General features: G+C 36.4%; 1 protein-coding gene across 1 annotated transcript in view; it reads right to left on the bottom strand.

The window, feature by feature from the left end:
- The window catches only part of LOC107693079 (neuronal PAS domain-containing protein 3-like), a 185108-nt gene that overhangs the window by 88611 nt on the left and 78558 nt on the right, over positions 1-17939 (bottom strand). Inside the window, exon 2 of the mRNA XM_016492323.1 lies at positions 11264-11362. Coding sequence (XP_016347809.1) covers positions 11264-11362 — 99 coding nt within the window. The remainder of the gene's footprint in view (positions 1-11263; positions 11363-17939) is intronic.

Genomic DNA, 17939 nt, shown 5'->3' on the forward strand with positions numbered 1-17939 from the left:
ATCCAATCCATGTGATTTTCTGATATCATTCCCAGATTATTCCTACTATGCACTACATTTTCATGCCTTCATCATTCTGTATATGTCCTGATATATTATAGTTTATTTAACACAATTCCATGATTAAGTGAATGTGGGTGATTAAAATTAAATAAAAATATGTTGCCAATGTGGTGATGATCCTTGGTGCTATGAAATATTTCTTACATGGCAAAACTGGTCATTTAATAATAAATATTCCAGATCGGAACACTGATTTAAATGATAATCAAACTGAAGAGCCTTTCCATTTTCCAAACTGTTAGACTTTTATAAAGACTTTCCTAAATTTGGTGCTTAAAACACCAAAAATCACTCAAATAAAAATGTACTCCCAAACCTGAACTAATGTAATAATTTAGGGTGACCATACGTGCCATTTTCCCAGGACGCGTTCCGGTACACAGCTGGGAGGCTTATAAAGCAGCCTGTGAAATACTCGCACGGCCTTCAGCGTGGTTAACAGCACAGCGGCAACATTCATGCGCAGCAAAATCAAGCCTAAACAGCATGATCTGTCCAAATGAAGAGCGAGCTTGAATTCTAGACTCCGAACACATGCACACCTGGGAGAAAAAACGGCACTGTTTCTACACATTATTCCTCAAAATGTCAACATGAAATGGAATATGCATTTAACTTTCATAATGTGATGTATTTATGAGTGAAACAGAACATTTGGTGGGAAATAATACTGGGCAGCACGTCTTTTTAGCAATCAATTTATTGGGCTCTGATATTATCAATCACTGTTACTGAATATTAAACTTAATTTCTAAGTGATCATTCATTCATTCATTCAGCCTTATTATTGTTTTTTATTGTCCTTTATTCGTGTGTCCTTTCTATTGTCCAACAGACAGGTTTTTGACTGGCGAACAATAAAAATTGCAAATAAATACATAAATAAATATCAAGATGTGAACTGAAATCATATTATTTCTCCTCAATAACTATTATTTTTAACTGAAAAACAAACAATTTATTTAGTGATTCTATACGATTCAAGATTCTGTATGTTTTTCAATTAAAAATAGTAGTTATTGAGGAGAAATAATAAATATGATTTCAATTCACATCTTGATATTTATTTATGTATTTATTTGCAATTTTTATTGTTCGCCAGTCAAACCCCTCTCTGTTGGACAATAAAAAGGGCAAACCAATAAACAAATAAACTGTTACTATATCTAAGTAATTAAACAATTTATTTATTGATTCTATAAGATTCAAGATTCTGTAAAATTAATTAGATATAGTAACACTATATTTGTTTATTGGTTTGCCCTTGTTATTGTCCAACAGTCTATTTTTGGTGAACAAAAAAATTTGAAAAAGTAAAATAAAAGCAAATAAATAAATAAGATATTAGCAACCACATACAGCACCATTCATATTTTCTTCAATACTGATAAATAGTGATATTTTATTGAGTGCTCTTTTATTGAGCACTGATAAATAGTGCTCGATAAAACTGAGGATATTTTTAAAAGAAATTACACAGGGTTCATTTTAATTCCATGTTGTTTTCAACTCTCCTTCTCTGGTCCTTTAAATCCCTCAATCTTTAGTGCGTTCGCACTATAAAACACCTCACAAATCGCTCTGGACAGCATCATCACACAAATACTTCAACTGACCGTGTTATATCCATTTCTAGACACAATAAAAGCAGGTACTTTTACTTCCCCTCGGTTACAACAGACAGGTCTTCAGACCTCGGCAGCAGGTACAGACGTCCCTCTGTCATGTGTTTAAGCATGAAATGCAGCCGGAGCTGCGGTGGCGGGGGCCGACAGAAAGGCAGCAGCTGAAATGTTTGCATCTCACCTGAAGTATGGAAGCTTCCAGCTGCATAAATAAAATCCCCATGGCAACTAAATGTGGCTGGAGATAAGAGAGAGGAGGAGGATTTACGCCTTTTCTGAGCTGTCATGGCCTACAGATCTTCCTCAGGCAAAGCAGGCCACCTGCCACACATTATATTAACCAGCGCTCCACAGGACTCTCTCTCTCCCTCTCTCTAATGGATATCTTAATTTATGCCCCATACAACAGGAACTTTCTGCCGCTGGTCAGGATTGAAACCAAGCTCTAAAACGACAAACAATTTACTTGTTTTTATATAGAAATTAGAGTTTAACTTTAAAAGCTGAGGAAATCAAGGCAACAGGAGGATCTACTGCTTAAGACTTGTACTGGTACAAATTACTAGTGGTATTAATAGGGCATATTCAGACTCAACATTTTTAGTTTACAATCAATAAAACAGAAAAAAAAACTGTATACATCTTAAAAGTGGAACCTGAGTCATATCTAGGAATGAATATTAAAAAAAAACTGTGCTAAAACTACTCAAAACACCTGGCAACCACTAACACACTAGTTTGATGACTGCGATTTTTTCACCGCTCAAATTTTCCTCAGAAAATGCAAAAACTTAGTTATACAATTTCTAAATTCATTTCCTTGTTTTTTTATATGTTGATGACCCAAATAAGACCAATTTCCTGTAGGATCTACCGCTTAAGACTAGTACCAGTAAAAATGAGTGGTATTTGAATAATACTTCAAATAGTGCTTATTGAGACTTAAAATTTTCAGTTCACAATCAATTATATAATCAAAAAAACTGTATACATATTAAGATGAACACGAGCAATATCTAGAATTATCAAGGAATACATAAAAAATGCACTTAAACTACTCAGAACATCAGGCAACCACTGACTGCGAGTTTTGCACCACTCAAATTTTCCTCACAAAATGCAAAAATTAGTTTGTATGCAGTTTCTGAAATAATGTCCATGTCTTTTATTCATTGATCACCCAAATAAGACAAAAAAAAAAAAATCTACCGCTTAAGACTAGTACTGGTACAAATGAGTGGTATTTGAATGATACTTCAAATAATGCTAAATGAGACTTACAATTTTTAGTTTACAATTAATCAATTAAACGGGAAAAACTATTAAAAGAGGAACACAAGCAATATCTAGAATTATCTATGAATTAAGGATGCACCGAATGTTCGGCAACCGAAATTAAGAACCGAATAAGCGAAAAGGCCGAATAAATTGTACCGAACAATGACGTGACGTGATCAAATAGAGGCGCGCGCTAATGCAGCAAACATGACGGCGGTGTGGAAACATTTAAAGCTGTCCGAGAAAGACGCAAAAATCATTACAAGCACTGACAGCGAGAGACCGTTTAGTACTGCAGCGCATGTCTTCGGTGAGAAGAGGAAGGGTGGTTGTTGCTGGTTACTGTATGGTGATTGAAATCGCAAAATGTGCTTAAACAATTAAATAAACTGCAGAATGTTATGTTTTCTAATCCACGCACAAATTGCATGTATTCAAACAGCACTGCACGAGCTCGCGGCGCCAGGGTTCAAAGTCCAAAGCGCGAGGAAAATCTGCGCTGAAACAGTGTTACTCGTCAGCTGCTCAGTAACATTTTTATGAATTTTTACAAGGCATGTGACAATGCGATACGTGCAACAAACGTCTTCCCAAATTCGTAATGAGAATAATTTGTCAACAAAAAGAAGCACTGAGGTCTTCCTGTGGATTTCTGCCAAAATAAAAGCTGAGAAAAAGCAAGAACTCCATCAACATTAGCAAATGTTATTATCGTAATTTTACTGTTGTTCAGTAAAATAAAAGAAAAAAAGAAAAAAAATGAAAATAATAATTACAACAGCTCTATTAATACATTTTTATTGTAACATTTACACATAGTGTTCAGACTGGGATCTATAATATTTTCTAATGTTTTAAAAGAAGTCTCTTCTGCTCAGCAAGGCTGCATTTATTTGTATGGTAAAAAAATACATGCCTGATTCAAGAAGGGGGTCTAAAAAAATGGCCAAAAATATTATTTTACTAACTTATTAATTTTAAGTTGCGTTTTATTGGTATAATGTGTGCTAGAATGTTAAAAAATGTTCAGTGTTGAGTAAATATTTTTAAATAGTTGTTTTGTAAATGATTTTTTCTTTGAAAAGCAAGACAAAACAGTAAAAAGCACATTTTGGCTATTTAATTTATGCAATGGTGAAAAAATTGGCAAAATGGGGGAAAAAAACGTGAAAAACCGTGTTCGGTATTCGGCCTTCAGCCCAGTGTTTCATTTTGTTCAGCTTCAGCCAAGAATTTTCATTTCGGTGCATCCCTACTATGAATACATAAAAAAATGCACTAAAACTGCTCAGAACATCTGGCAACCACTAACACGCTACGTTTTGCACCAATAATCTCTTTAGTTATGCAATTTCTAAGTGAATTTCCATTTGGATGTATTTGTTTTATATATGTTGATGACCCAAATATGACACAACAAACTAATTTGAATACTAAAAAAAGTGCTAAAACAACTCGGAACACCTGGCAGCAACCACTAACACATTCAAGGCTCAAATTCTTTTCAGAAAATGCAAAAATCTACTTAGCTATACGATTTCCGTATTTGTTTTTATACGATGACCCAAAACATGACACAACAAAGTAATTTCCTGCATACAAACAAAGGCTGATGTGCACAGGACGTCAGTCTGACCTACTTCATCCATCAAATGTCACTCTGTAAACAGCTACAGCTTTATCAGACCATGATATTTTTTTGTTGACTTGAGCAATCAAAACTTGAGTGTCATATTTGATGCAACTTTTTTTTTTTTGATAAACAGCCTCATTTAGCTCACTTATTCGCAAATTCTGTATCACAGCCAGCAAGCCATTAAAAAGCTGTGCATGGGGACTGTTAATGGAGGCTCATTCAGATGCACTAGCTTTAATTGTGTCCTAAAATACAGCTGAAAATGTATTTATACCTGACCATTTTAGCCGTTATGTTGAATCGCTTCAGGTAGGTACTTTCTATTAGTAACTTCATCCTGACTTGGTCAAATGCAAAATAATGTTAGTATTTCAACGTCAGCACAAAGCTAGTATGTGGCATATGCCACATTACAAAAAATCCACATTATGGGACGGAGAGAGAATGATTATTTGGGAATGTTAAAAAGCATTACTTGAAGAAAAAACTCTGAGCAATTAATTTAATGTCAGATGCGTTAGAACAGCCATCTGTTTATGAATCTCTCACAATTCACAAAAAGCAGTATACTAGCATACAGATGACCTCAAAACTAACAGACATAGATGGAAAGCCATGAATTTCTGCTTTCAATAGGGTTTTAAAGTCAACATGAAGTCAAAAAATGATCTTATTCTTTAAAAAAATAAATAAAGGTTCTTCATTGGCATTTATGGCTCCATTAAGAACCTTTAACATCTATGAAACCGTTCTATTGCACAAAAGGTTCTTTATATTGGAAAAAGGTTCTTTAGATTATTAAAATGTTCTCAGACTCAGAAAAAAAGTTTTAGAAAGTTAATTGAAAGGTTCTTTGAGGAACCAAATTGGTTCTTTATGGCATCACTGTGAAAACCCATCTTTGAAACCTTTATTTTCTGTTCTTTAACAGATTTGCCATTATAATTTTAATCAAAATTTAATCATTTTCTAAATGTGAACCAAGACTGCACAGATGGAGAAAATGATGATAGCCAATAGGTAAATAGACATTTATTAATGCAGCCTTTCTAAAATCTTGTCAGTAGTTAAAACAGTAATTAAAGGGGTCACATGATGCATGAAAGAACATTATTTTGTGTATTTGGTGTAATGAAATGTGTTTATGCAGTTTAAGGTTCAAAAAACACATTATTTTCCACATACTGTACATTATTGTTTCTCCTCTATGCCCCGCCTTTCTGAAACGCGTCGGTTTTTACAAAGCTCATCGGTCTGAAAAGCGAGGTGTGCTCTGATTGGCCAGCTATCCAGAGCGTTGTGATTGGCCGAATACCTCAAGCGTGTGACGGAAATGTTACGTCCCTTACCATATTGTGATGCCCTGTCCGGCCGGAGCTATGAGACATAAACATTAAAACCTATTATAAACGAGTAGATTCGCTTTCACAACGAAACAGCGTCACACACCGCGACCTTGAGTGAGTGGAGGCCGGAGGCCTAGAGTGGGCCGGAGGCCTAGAGTGAGCAGAGGCCGGCTTGAGTGAGCAGAGGCTGGCGGGCTTGAGAACGGCGCGGCCGGTGGATTTGACGAAGGAGCGTCCGGAGGGCTTGCGGCAACCACATGTGACGACCCCGGGCTGGGCTCATGTCCACGGTGAAAGCCGATCCGGCGATCCACAGCACGAAGTTGATGTATTTCCTCAGCGACCAGCACAGATCAGCTCCAGGCATGACGAAGCAGATATCGTCCTCTTTTGGAAGGCCAAACAAAATAGTTTCGCTTTCACAACGAAACACACAGTGTCTCCACAGCATGGCCACGGCGGCAACAGCGAGAATAAAAGTTACACCTTCTTTCTTTGCGTGAACATTTGGGCGGTTGGCTGCAGCAGTCGTAGCAAATAATACATCTGAAAAAGTAACAATACCATTGAGACATGCTGAGAGGCTCTTGACCTTCAGCCTCCACGTACCATTCAACATCTCTGAAAACCAGCAGATAAAGGCTAAAAAAAAAAAAAGTTTTCTGGTATCATCTGCAAAAAGTATATGCATCTTTTCTAGTATAATCATGGCCACTTTTCACAGTCTGATCAATTCCAGATCAGCTGGTTTTACTCTAAAATCCATCACATTATGCAAGTTAAATGGGCTGCGAGTCTGTTTCATGTTGACTTTAAGAACACAAACATTTATTATTCTCCAAAACTAGGGAATCCCTTCTGGCAATGAAAGAGTTTCTTCAGATGATTGGACGATTTCACAACCCGAGCCAATGCATCTAAATCTTTGGCATTCACACCCTTTAACTCTATCTGATGTTTTACCACAGCTATTCCAATGCTCTGTTCCAACTGTTCAGTCGAATCCAATCCGAGTTTGGTCCAATCAGGTGTTGGAGAAGAAACAGGGCTGGATGGAATATATAATGTGCGCGTGTATGTACATGTAATGGATGTGCACGACTCAATCGCTGTGCATGTCTTGCTGTTTATGGGGCCAAAGGTCCCAATAAGCCTTGATAGAGGAGAGCTGGTATCTCTGTGAGCGCTGGACTACATAACGAGGAGAGACAGGTGTGCGGCAGACCCTTGGCCCCACTGCGGCCCCTCAAAGGCCCCATGCTGGGAAGAGAGGTGGCCGTCCCTCTCCACACAGCCATTTATCTCAATTTCAGTCTGCTCGGCGTTCCCGGATCAAACAGCACTTAAACTAAATAACCCTGCTGGAATTCACCGGCAGACTCATCAACCTGAGATACATAAGCACACCTCACAGTGACCAAACCAGACAGTCACTGCTTCAGTTATACAGTACACCATCACTTGTGACTAAAAAGTCTCATAAAAAATTTTTTTTGATTATATATGCATATTAGAATGATTTCGGAAGGATCAGGTGACACTGAAGACTGGACTAATGGCTGCTGTAAATTCAGCTTTCCATCACAGAAATAAATTACATTTTAAAATATGTTCCAATAGAAAACAGTTATTTTAAATTGTAATAATATTTTACAATATTACTATTTTACTATATTTCTGATCAAATAAATATTTTTTTTAACAACCCTAAACTTTTGAACAGTAGTGTACGTATCAACATCTATTTAGTATTCAGCAACCTGACACGTTTAGATGAACGACAGTTATAAATATTCCACAGGAGTTAGGAAATCATAACTGAGGTCATTTACATATAAAACAATAGTCTGAAGTGGCAAGAGAAAAAAAGTAGTCCAAATGCCTCTTGCTCAATTCCAAGTCTCCTAAGCCAAACAATAGCTTTGAGTGAGGAACAAACCTGTATTTTAGCTAAATGTATTTGTTAAGATACAGGTTTGATGTTTGATGCCAAGCCCCATTGGTTCCTGCACCAAAAAACGGTGTGCCAGTTTGCAGGAAAATTACATTTGACAGCTGCAGCAGAGAAAACCAAATAACTAAATTTGTAAATTGTCTTCACACAAAGCTATCACATGACTTCAGAAGACTTGCAATATAGCCAAACATACTATGGACTCTTTTTATGTCTTTTTTACGGCCTTGAAAAAAAAAACTACTTTTCCATATTAAAAAAAATGAACAGCATATGATTTTGGAACAACATCAAAATTTTAATTTCTTATCGCTTTAATTCTAAAGGTCACCGAAGGGGGAAAATAGTCAGGAAACTACATTTAGACTGTTTCAGGTGCAAGACACCTTGACTAATATTATAAGTGGCCTTCTAAGGGAAAAAATAAACTGCAACAAAAGTAGAATATGGTCCATTTAAATAATTTCCTGGCTTTTGAAGCATGCGCCTCTTTAATGGACAGCGAGGGCATCTAATGCCAGTATGTTGGCGTGGTGATGGTGTTGGCATTGTGCTTTTGTTCGCTGGAACGCTTTCAGAGAGGAATAAAAAGGTGAAAATCTATTTAGTGGCTTTGCGCCATACCTAAAGTGTCAAAGCGTGAACAGAATGCCGGTGTGCGCGAAAAGAGACATAAAAATAGAGAAAATGCAGATGACAGAGGAGGCAGATCTGGTGTTATGCACACTGGCAGGTAGTGTATCAGAAGCCAAGGGTGGTTGTACTAATAGTTCTAAATACACCCCATGATGAGCTATTAGAAGAGGCTTTTTGTGAATGTGATAAATAAATCCTCTTTAGTCAGTGTGACAGTAATCCCAGAGCCCCCGTGCCTCCGTTCCTTACCAATCCATCAAGCGGCGCCTGCATATAATCAGCGCCGCATATTTCTCAAATGCATTTCCGCTACAAAGACTTCCCCAAACACGCATCTCTGGAAACTTCCAGCATGCCTGGTCTCGGAGGAATACATGAAACTTCATTTCCCACGATGCCTTGTTTCATCTTCAGAGGTTGGAAATCAGTGAGAGGCACAATGAAGGGCACTTCTGGAAAGGGGCATCGTTTATCAGAGCTATAAGCAATACGGCTCGTCTTACTAAGCCTATTACGTATTGGATTTCTGTTGCTGTGGCATAATTTATTTGAGCTGCCGTGGCTCAAAAGCAATAATACTTGTTTTTGATCAATTAAGAATGTCTTTGTGAAGGCGAAATACTCACTTGGGGTTGCTCACTGAATTAAAAAAAACGCCAAAGATGTAATTCTACCTCAGATGATCAAAAAAGAAAACATACATGCATGAGGAAAAATCTAAGTGTTCATTGTTCATTTCTAGAACGATAGTCGGGGGAAAAAGAGAGAGAAAATGACTCAAACCGACTATGGTAAGCACAGTTTCTGCCAAAATTGTAGCTACTGTAAAATAATGAGTTTTTTGTCCTTTTAAAAGCCTTGAAAGACATAGTCAAAGATGTAATTCTACCTCGAATGAACAAAAAGAAAACATACATGCATGAGGAAAATCTAAAAGTGTTCATTGTCCATTTCTAGAATGATAGTTAGGGGAAAAGACAGGGAAAAGGACTCTGTGTTGACACAGCTTCTGACAAAACAGTTACTGCAGCTACTGTAAAATAATATATTTTTGTCCTTTTCAAATCCTTGAAAGACAGTCAAAGATGTATTGCTACCTTGAATGAACAAAACAAAAAAAACACCAATGAGGAAAAAAATCTTAAAGAATAATATACATTTCTAGGCTGGTAGTGAGAGGACACCTTACAAAAACTGACTATGGTAAGTAACCACAGTTTCTGCCAAAACAGCTACTGTAGCTTCTGTAAAATAATCATAAATAAATCTGGTGTCTCCTTTAAGCAGTGTAAGAAGATCCAGAATATTTCACTTGTAAAAATAAAGGTTCCAAAAAGGGGTTTTCGCAGCGATGCCATAGAAGGACATTTTTTGGTACCCCAAAGAACCTTTCAAGTGAACTGTTCTTAAAAGAACCTTTTTTTGTGTTAGAGTGAAAAACATTTTAATAATCTGATTAACCTTTTTTCACTATAAAGAACCTTTTGTGGAATGGAAAGATTTCATAGATGTTAAAGCTTAATGGAACCATCAATGCCAATAAAGAACCTTTATTTTTAAGAGTGTTCTGTTGGTTCATTTATTTTTTGGTGACTGATATCAATGCAGCGTTCATGTTGTGTCTGAATTACAGTATATAAATGTAAACGCTCTGCCCTAAGCTGTTAATTTCTTAGAAATGATTGGTTTCTAATGTGCATAAAGGCTGAAATGGATCCATATTATTGTTGGTGATGACAGCAAATACTTGATTACTTCATAAATGTACATCTATATTCTCATGCAAATCATTGAAGAATGTACAATTAAGACAAAAGTAACTCCAGATAACAGTGACTATATTAAAACAACATCGAATGGAAATTTTGGGGTCATTACATTTTAAAAAAAGAAATGTATAGTTTTATTTAACGAGGACGAATGAAATGGGTCAAAAATGACAATGAAGACAATTACATTGCAAAATATTAATACAATTTTAAACAAATGCTGTTCTTTTGAACTTTATATTCTTAAATAATCTTGAAAAAATGTATCAGTTTACACAAAGATATTAAGCAGCAGAACTGTTCAACATTGATAAGTAATGCTACATAAACAGCATTTCAGCATATTTTATTGCTTTCAGATTTCTTATCAAAATTCAGCTTTACCATCACAGAAATAAAATACATTTTAAAATATATTATAATAGAAAAACATTTTAAAATTGAAATATTTAGAGAAAAAAAAGTACTGTATTTTTATCAAATAAACGCAGCCTTTCAAAAATTGTTACTGACCCCAAAATATTTTAATGTTATTGTGTATTTACATTACTTTACATTAATTCTGCATTTTCAAATTATGTGTTTAACAAAGATGAGCTGCTTGTAAAACAGTCTGACATTACTGTATTTTTGACATGACATGAACGCAGCACACCCTTTGCATTAGTAGCTATACCTATACCAGCATTCTGGAAGAAACTACAGTGACCATGGTTAAAAAAAAAAAAAAGAACAATTCTAAGATCAAGGACAAGGACAGTGTTAATAAAAACTTTGGGAGGAAGCTATAAATCACTGAATCTGTATCATCTATACTGTACAATACAAATGTTATTTGTCTGTGACAATGTGTGTGAGTCTGGAGTGCTGTTGAAATGTCTGGTGTATGTGCAGATGATCTGTGACTTCTATTGGCTCCAGCTGTACTGAGAGATGTGGTAGAAGGGATGGATTACCATGGTGATGAGGTATGTTGTTGCCCTCCAAGGTGGAGTGTCTTGGGCCTAGTGGCGGAGCAGGAGCTTGCATTAGCAGACCTCTCCCAGTATGGCTCGCTGTGGAGAAATGTGGAAAAGCTCTTAACGGCCGTAATGAGGGAAACATCAGCACCCAGAATGACCCAGAATTCTCACAGATTATGAGTACAACTTCAATGAGGCAAACATTTCAAAAACAATTACATATACTTGATAAACTGAAATATAATATAGAACAACAGAACGACAGACAGAACGATAGATAGCTAGAATGATAGAACAATAGACAGAGACAGACAGACAGACAGACAGACAAGATAGATAGATAGATAGATAGATAGATAGATAGATAGATAGAACAACAACAACAGACAGAACGATAGAAAGAACAATAGATAGGAGGATAGAAGGATAGGTAGAACGACAGACAGACAGATAGATAGATAGATAGATAGATAGATAGATAGATAGATAGATAGATAACTTTTTATGAAAATGACGAATTTGTTGTAATGTAAAAATAATGGTCTCGGATAATAATGAAAAATGGCACTATATATGCAATGTAAAATGAAATTAATTAGAAATGTATTTTCTTTTGATGTTTTCTGCTGTTAGTAACCAGTATGAGAAATATTTACACCACAAAGCATATATTCTATTCATTTTGATATTTGAAATACAAATAAAGCAGCATATAAGTTTACATGTTGATAATTGAGAAAGCAGTTTGAGTGCTGCATTACACGCTGTAGCTCCGCCTTACTCAATCATTGCCAGACTCTAGAATGTTTACTGACTGATGTTAAACATGTATTTTTTCAAAACAGTAGTTTAACATTAACAAATTTTCCGGGTTATTGATTTGGGGCAATGCAACTGGCTCGTCTGGGGCGTGATGCACTACAGATAACGGGTGGCATTCTAATTGCTCTGCATAAACGGCCTCATTCACGCATTTATCTGCAGCACTCAAACACTAAAGAGCTTTTATTTGTTAAGGGCTCTTCATGATCCCTGTTAAACACCGGAGGTTGCTGCAGGATGAATGGGGAGGAATTGAAAGGCGAGGTTTTAACGGTAAAGGATTGATATCAGACGGGGTGAACGCGGCCGCGCTCCTCTCTCTCTATATCTCCTCTAGATTGATGCCTTGCAATTTACAAACTTCTACGGGCCACAATTCATTTAGCACAATAAATTCCCTGCAGGTATGGAGAGTGTCGCCATTCTACCACCAACTGAATGAAAACACCTCCACACGCAACGCTCTGACACACACACACACTCACCTACACATAAAGCACAGTGTCTCCATGGCCCAATGTAGGCCCATTTTGATTTTGTTTCATGGCCGTAAAGGCACTGTATATTGCAGACAGCGGCAGAAGATTTGGTCCATTTTTCAAAGCTGACTATATTACCCCTGCACCACGCATTCTCTTTAAAAAAAGACCTTTTTTCCCCACATGTTGGGAAAACTAATCCCCATCTGGTGCATTGTACTCTATAAAATGCTCCGACGTGGCCTTTCTGTGATTTCCAGGGAATCGGCGATATGATTGAAAATGTGTCAGTTTTGTAAGCAGGCCTGCTCCGGGTGCACGTACAAAACAGCACCGCTGACCCTGACGCCGTCTCAATCGCGTCAGACTTCCTGTGCACGCTAAATCCTGGTCCTGTGTGACTCCTTGACAATCCTACAAGCTGGAGAGAGGTGCTGGATACGTTCTCCTGCTGTTTTGGTACAGTGATTATTTTTTTCCAACAACAAAATTAGGGATATCGGGTCCGATACTGCGCTCCTGTACTCGTACTCATAAAAATGCCCCGATACCAAACAGCGTGTGAATAGAGCTGTGTCCAGAAAAAGAAACACTGAAAACAGAACAACAGAGAGTAGAATGGAGTTATTAGAGATTAAGGATGTCTATGAAGTACATGTAAGTAATTAATATAATGTTAAACATTCAATATTCACGCCTGTATATCGAATGTGCCCGAGCTGATAAGCAGAGCGCGCTGAGTGGATTTTGAGCGCGCGGCTGCACAGATGCGCAAGCTTGTCGAGTGAATATCTCACAGACATCACTGGAAAGTTTGTAGTTCGGTCGGATATGTCAAAAGCAAGTAAGTAAAACAATGCACAAGTTACTAAAGTTATTTGACGGTAAGGAGAGCGAGCAAGAGAGAGAGAGAGTCCGAGAGCACGCACTTCTGTTGCATGATCTTGATTGCTGTTCGCTCCATTACCGCATGCGGATTAAAACTAAATTGCTGCAATGGAGCAGCTCTAATGCGCCATTAAAATTAACAGTGAAAGTAACAAAAGCTTATACAATACATTTTAACAGGTATAATTTAGTGTGGAAATAATTGAAGGTAATATCTGTTTGCTAAATGAAGCCAACTAACATGATTCATATTATTATTATTATTATTATTAGTTACTATTATTTTGTTTCTGTACCCAATATTTAAAAAAATATTTTACAAATGCTGTGAAAATACAGGTATTGGTGAGTACCAAAAATGAAAGTATCGGTCTCGTTCTGAAAAAAGTGGTATTGGTGCATCCCTAATACTCATATATTTTATAGATGGATTGATTGATGGATGGGAGGATAGATAGATCATATAATGTATAATATGATGTGATAATTATAATATTTCTTAAGCAGCAAATCAGCATATTAGAATGATTTCTGAAGGATCATGTGACACTGAAGACTGGAGTAATTGGCGCATCCCTAAACAAAATGAATTATTTGTTGATTTCAATGGCATTTTAGAAGGTACCATGTTATGAAAGCCCGTTTCCACCACGGAATTAAAAAAAAATCTTTTTAATCTCATAATTTTGACTTTTGTCCTCGCAATTCAGAGGTTATATCTTGCAATTCTAACTTTTTTTGTTTTAATTGCAAGATATAAACTGAAAATTCCAAAATATAAACTTACAATTCCGAGAAAAAAAAAAATCTGACTTGTACAACTAAAGTCTGAAAAAAAGTGAACTGAGTTTATAACTCACAATTTTGACTTTTTTTGTCATAATTGTGAGCTTGTACCCTGCAATTCAGGGTCTATATCTTACAATTCTGAAAATAAAAAAAGTCAGTTAGCTTACCCGTTTTATTTATATTTTATTCTGTGGTGGAAATGGGTTTCCATACCATGTGGCCTGATTGGTAAGATTTTGGACATTGTAAATAAAATGCAATGCCCATTGTGTGAAATTGAAAAACAGTCAGAAGCTATTCATCTGACACATATTTATTAGACCAATAATTAAAAGAAGAAACTGCAAAGCACTCAAATTTGGAACAAATCTGAACTAACAGGCTGGGGTGCGTTTCACATGTTTCGCATCGTTAGCCAACTATGGTCGCAAATTCTGTCATTACCAACATAGTTCAACAATTTGGTGTTTCCCGAAACCATAGTTCAAAGGAACATTCGCAATCAGTGTCGCAAATTTACGTGGTTGGAACTACAGCTCTCGACCTGTGGTTAGAAGCAAAGTTTCTTGTTATTAAGACATATGGGCTTAAATAAATTATGCTCTTGGGCACAATAAACAAGCTAACATGCAGTACAATCTACAGTATATATTCCATTCTATCTAATGTAAATGCATTTGAATCGATGTATTTTAGCACGTCCTCAATAAGCGCTGTTTTTGAAGAGTGCGCATGTGCACAAATACCTAAGGGAACCTCAGAGTATGACGTAAGAGGGAACCCGCAATGAATCAAACATCAAATAAAACAAAATGACAAGGAACAAAAAATAGTAAATAGTCATCAGGTGCCATGTTCAATACAGCAGCATCTTAGAGATGTCTAATCAGTTAAATAGCAGAAGTTATTCCTCCACCACATGCGTGTGACGTCATTAACAATGGCCCTATATTGTTGAACTAATGTGGTTTAAACGACGGAGATGCGACTGTTTTCGGGAAACAGTCGTGACTAGCTAGTTCGTTTCCACAACAATGCATTGTACTATGTTGTAGGGCTGTGCAATTAATCGCATGCGATTGTCATGTTCATCTCATCAGTAAAGACGGTTCCGTGATTAGTAGTAAATCTCCATCACCTGCTTTCAGATGGAGCGGCATTTACTACACAGAGCCGTAGTTCACTGACAAGCTAGGCAATATCGCGTTCATAATCGCAGATGAATCGCATTAGATTATAAACGTGATATTGCCTAGCTTGTCAGTGAACTACGGCTCTGTGTAGTAAATGCCGCTCCATCTGAAAGCAGGTGATGGAGATTTACTACTAATCACGGAAACTACTAATCACGGAACCGGCTTTACTGACGAGATGCGCTTGACAATCGCATGCGATTAATTGCACAGCCCTACTATGTTGGTTAATTAGCAAGTTACGTCGTTGTACAGGAAACGCACCCCTGGTTAGCATGCTAGCTAAGAGAAAAAGCAGAACAAGAAATGTTTAATTTGACATTTATAGCTTCAGTTATTTAATATGATTGTAAACATTATTTAAAAGTCATATTCATTATATCAGATAATATAATAAAGCGATATTGTAAGATAAATCAATTTGCACAATACTGACCTAAAGGCTAATTCACACAGTCACAATAAACTGCAACAAACAACAAATTCTCGACATCAATCACATACTGTACCAGCCTTGTTACTGTTAACTAAAATTAAAACTAAAACTTCTTAAAAAAAAACATTTTGTTATAAATAAAATATAAATATTAGATTGAAAATTAAAAATGTTGCCTTGGAAGCTGAATATAATGTAAGAAAGTAAATAAACTGAAATAAACTGAAAAACTGAAACTGAAATAAAGTAAGTTTAAGTACCAAAAAAAAATTAAATAAAAAATAATCCAAAAAATAAATAAATTTACAGATCACAAAAGACAATAAAATGAGTAAATCTTTCAAATTAAACCTAAAAAAAATGATTTTTTTTTAATCTAATTCAAAATAGTAGGCTATATACAGTAAATAGTACCGAAATAACACCACCACTAACCCTAATGCCGTTTCTGATTGTTTCTGATTTCCATCAGATGCTAAATCCCTGACGCTCATGCAGGCTGGAGAGAGAGGAGCGTTTGCAGGATATGTTCTCCTGCTGGTTTGGCCCAGGCGTTCATAAAGTCAACAGCACAAGCGATGTACTGTAATACTCAGAGTGCTGAAGATCTGCTCTGTGGGTTTGCAGTAGCATCTGAGGATTATTATCCAACAGGATGGTACCATGTCAGAACAGAGTGGCCCGTGCCAAAGGATTGGCAGACTGAGAGAGGGAGGTTGGAGAGACCACGACTAGAGAAGAGATGAGAAGCGCTGTTGAGGGAAAGGATATTCTTGTGTCTCTGGTATTCCAGCAGTGTTCACAAAATTGTTTCACTAAAAAAAACACACACACACACATTAACAGAAGGCCAGGATGTAGGTACTGCAGACCCGTGCTGCATCACAGAGACCTTCAATCCACATAAAAAAAAAAGGACGAGTGTGTCAATCAAACACAGGAACGCTCCACACACCTGTCATAACCCCGCAAAATAACACCTTATTTTCCCTCAGCTGCGTAAATGGAAGAATCCAGAGAGACTAAGAAGAGACAGAAGGCAGAATATGATGAGAAATCAAACCCCAATCCTGGGAGAAAAAATGAAATACAGAGAACTCTAGACACTGCCTATATGGAAAGAGCTGAAAATATACCACTGGATGAACAAAAGGTAAGAGCGTTTGTAGTAAAACCACAGCTGCAAAAAGAGTCAAAAACTAAAGCGTACATCACTGTCACTTCTTGTCAAATTCTCCTGCCGAGTAGTTTTCCTACGCTAACTTTCCTAACCAACGCTGGTCTGGGATACAGTTCATGTGGACTCAAGTACAGTTTGCAATTAGCAATTGAATCAAAATCGCAGAAGCTTTTTTCTTTTTCAGTTTTTGATAAAAATGTTGTTTAAATTTAGTCAAAAATCATTTCTGGTCATTAAAATGAAACTATTTTCCGTCCTTAAAATAAAGTTGAAATAAAACAACAACAAAAAAAATTAGATGAAAATCTTAACTTTAAATAAAACTTTTTTCAGTTTTTACAACTAACTAAAGGAAATAATGTTTAAGTTAAGCACTACAATTACTAAAACTAAAACTTAAATTTAATTAAATGTAAGGTATGTAGAAGCTTCAGTTGAAGTTGAAGTTCAAAAATTCAAATGCTAATAAAAATGCACATAACAAAATGACTAACATTTGAACTTAATTTAAAATGAAAACTGAAAAAAAACCTAATTCAGAACATTAATAAACACTACAACACCATGTAAATAATTCTAAAATATCACTAACTAGTTGATTGTGGAAATATGTACGCTGATGGTGAAACACAGCTACTGAACTGTGTGAGTCTCATCAATGGCATCAGGATGGACAAGAATTGTCCTGCTTGTTTGAAAACACTCATCTCAGACTACTACGGCCCCCTGGCATGTTTATTAGGCTGCAATATTGACTGCTGGATTGGGCATAGGGGTCTCCCAGCGTGATTTACGGGGGCTTTTATCGATGTCATCTGCTGGAGTGGGGTGAGTGACATTTACAGGTAAATTCTCCCATGCAAGAGTCCATTACAATAACGCA

The sequence above is a fragment of the Sinocyclocheilus anshuiensis genome, unplaced genomic scaffold (genome assembly GCF_001515605.1).
Source record: "Sinocyclocheilus anshuiensis isolate Anshui unplaced genomic scaffold, SAMN03320099.WGS_v1.1 scaffold222, whole genome shotgun sequence".
NCBI lineage: Eukaryota > Metazoa > Chordata > Actinopteri > Cypriniformes > Cyprinidae > Sinocyclocheilus > Sinocyclocheilus anshuiensis.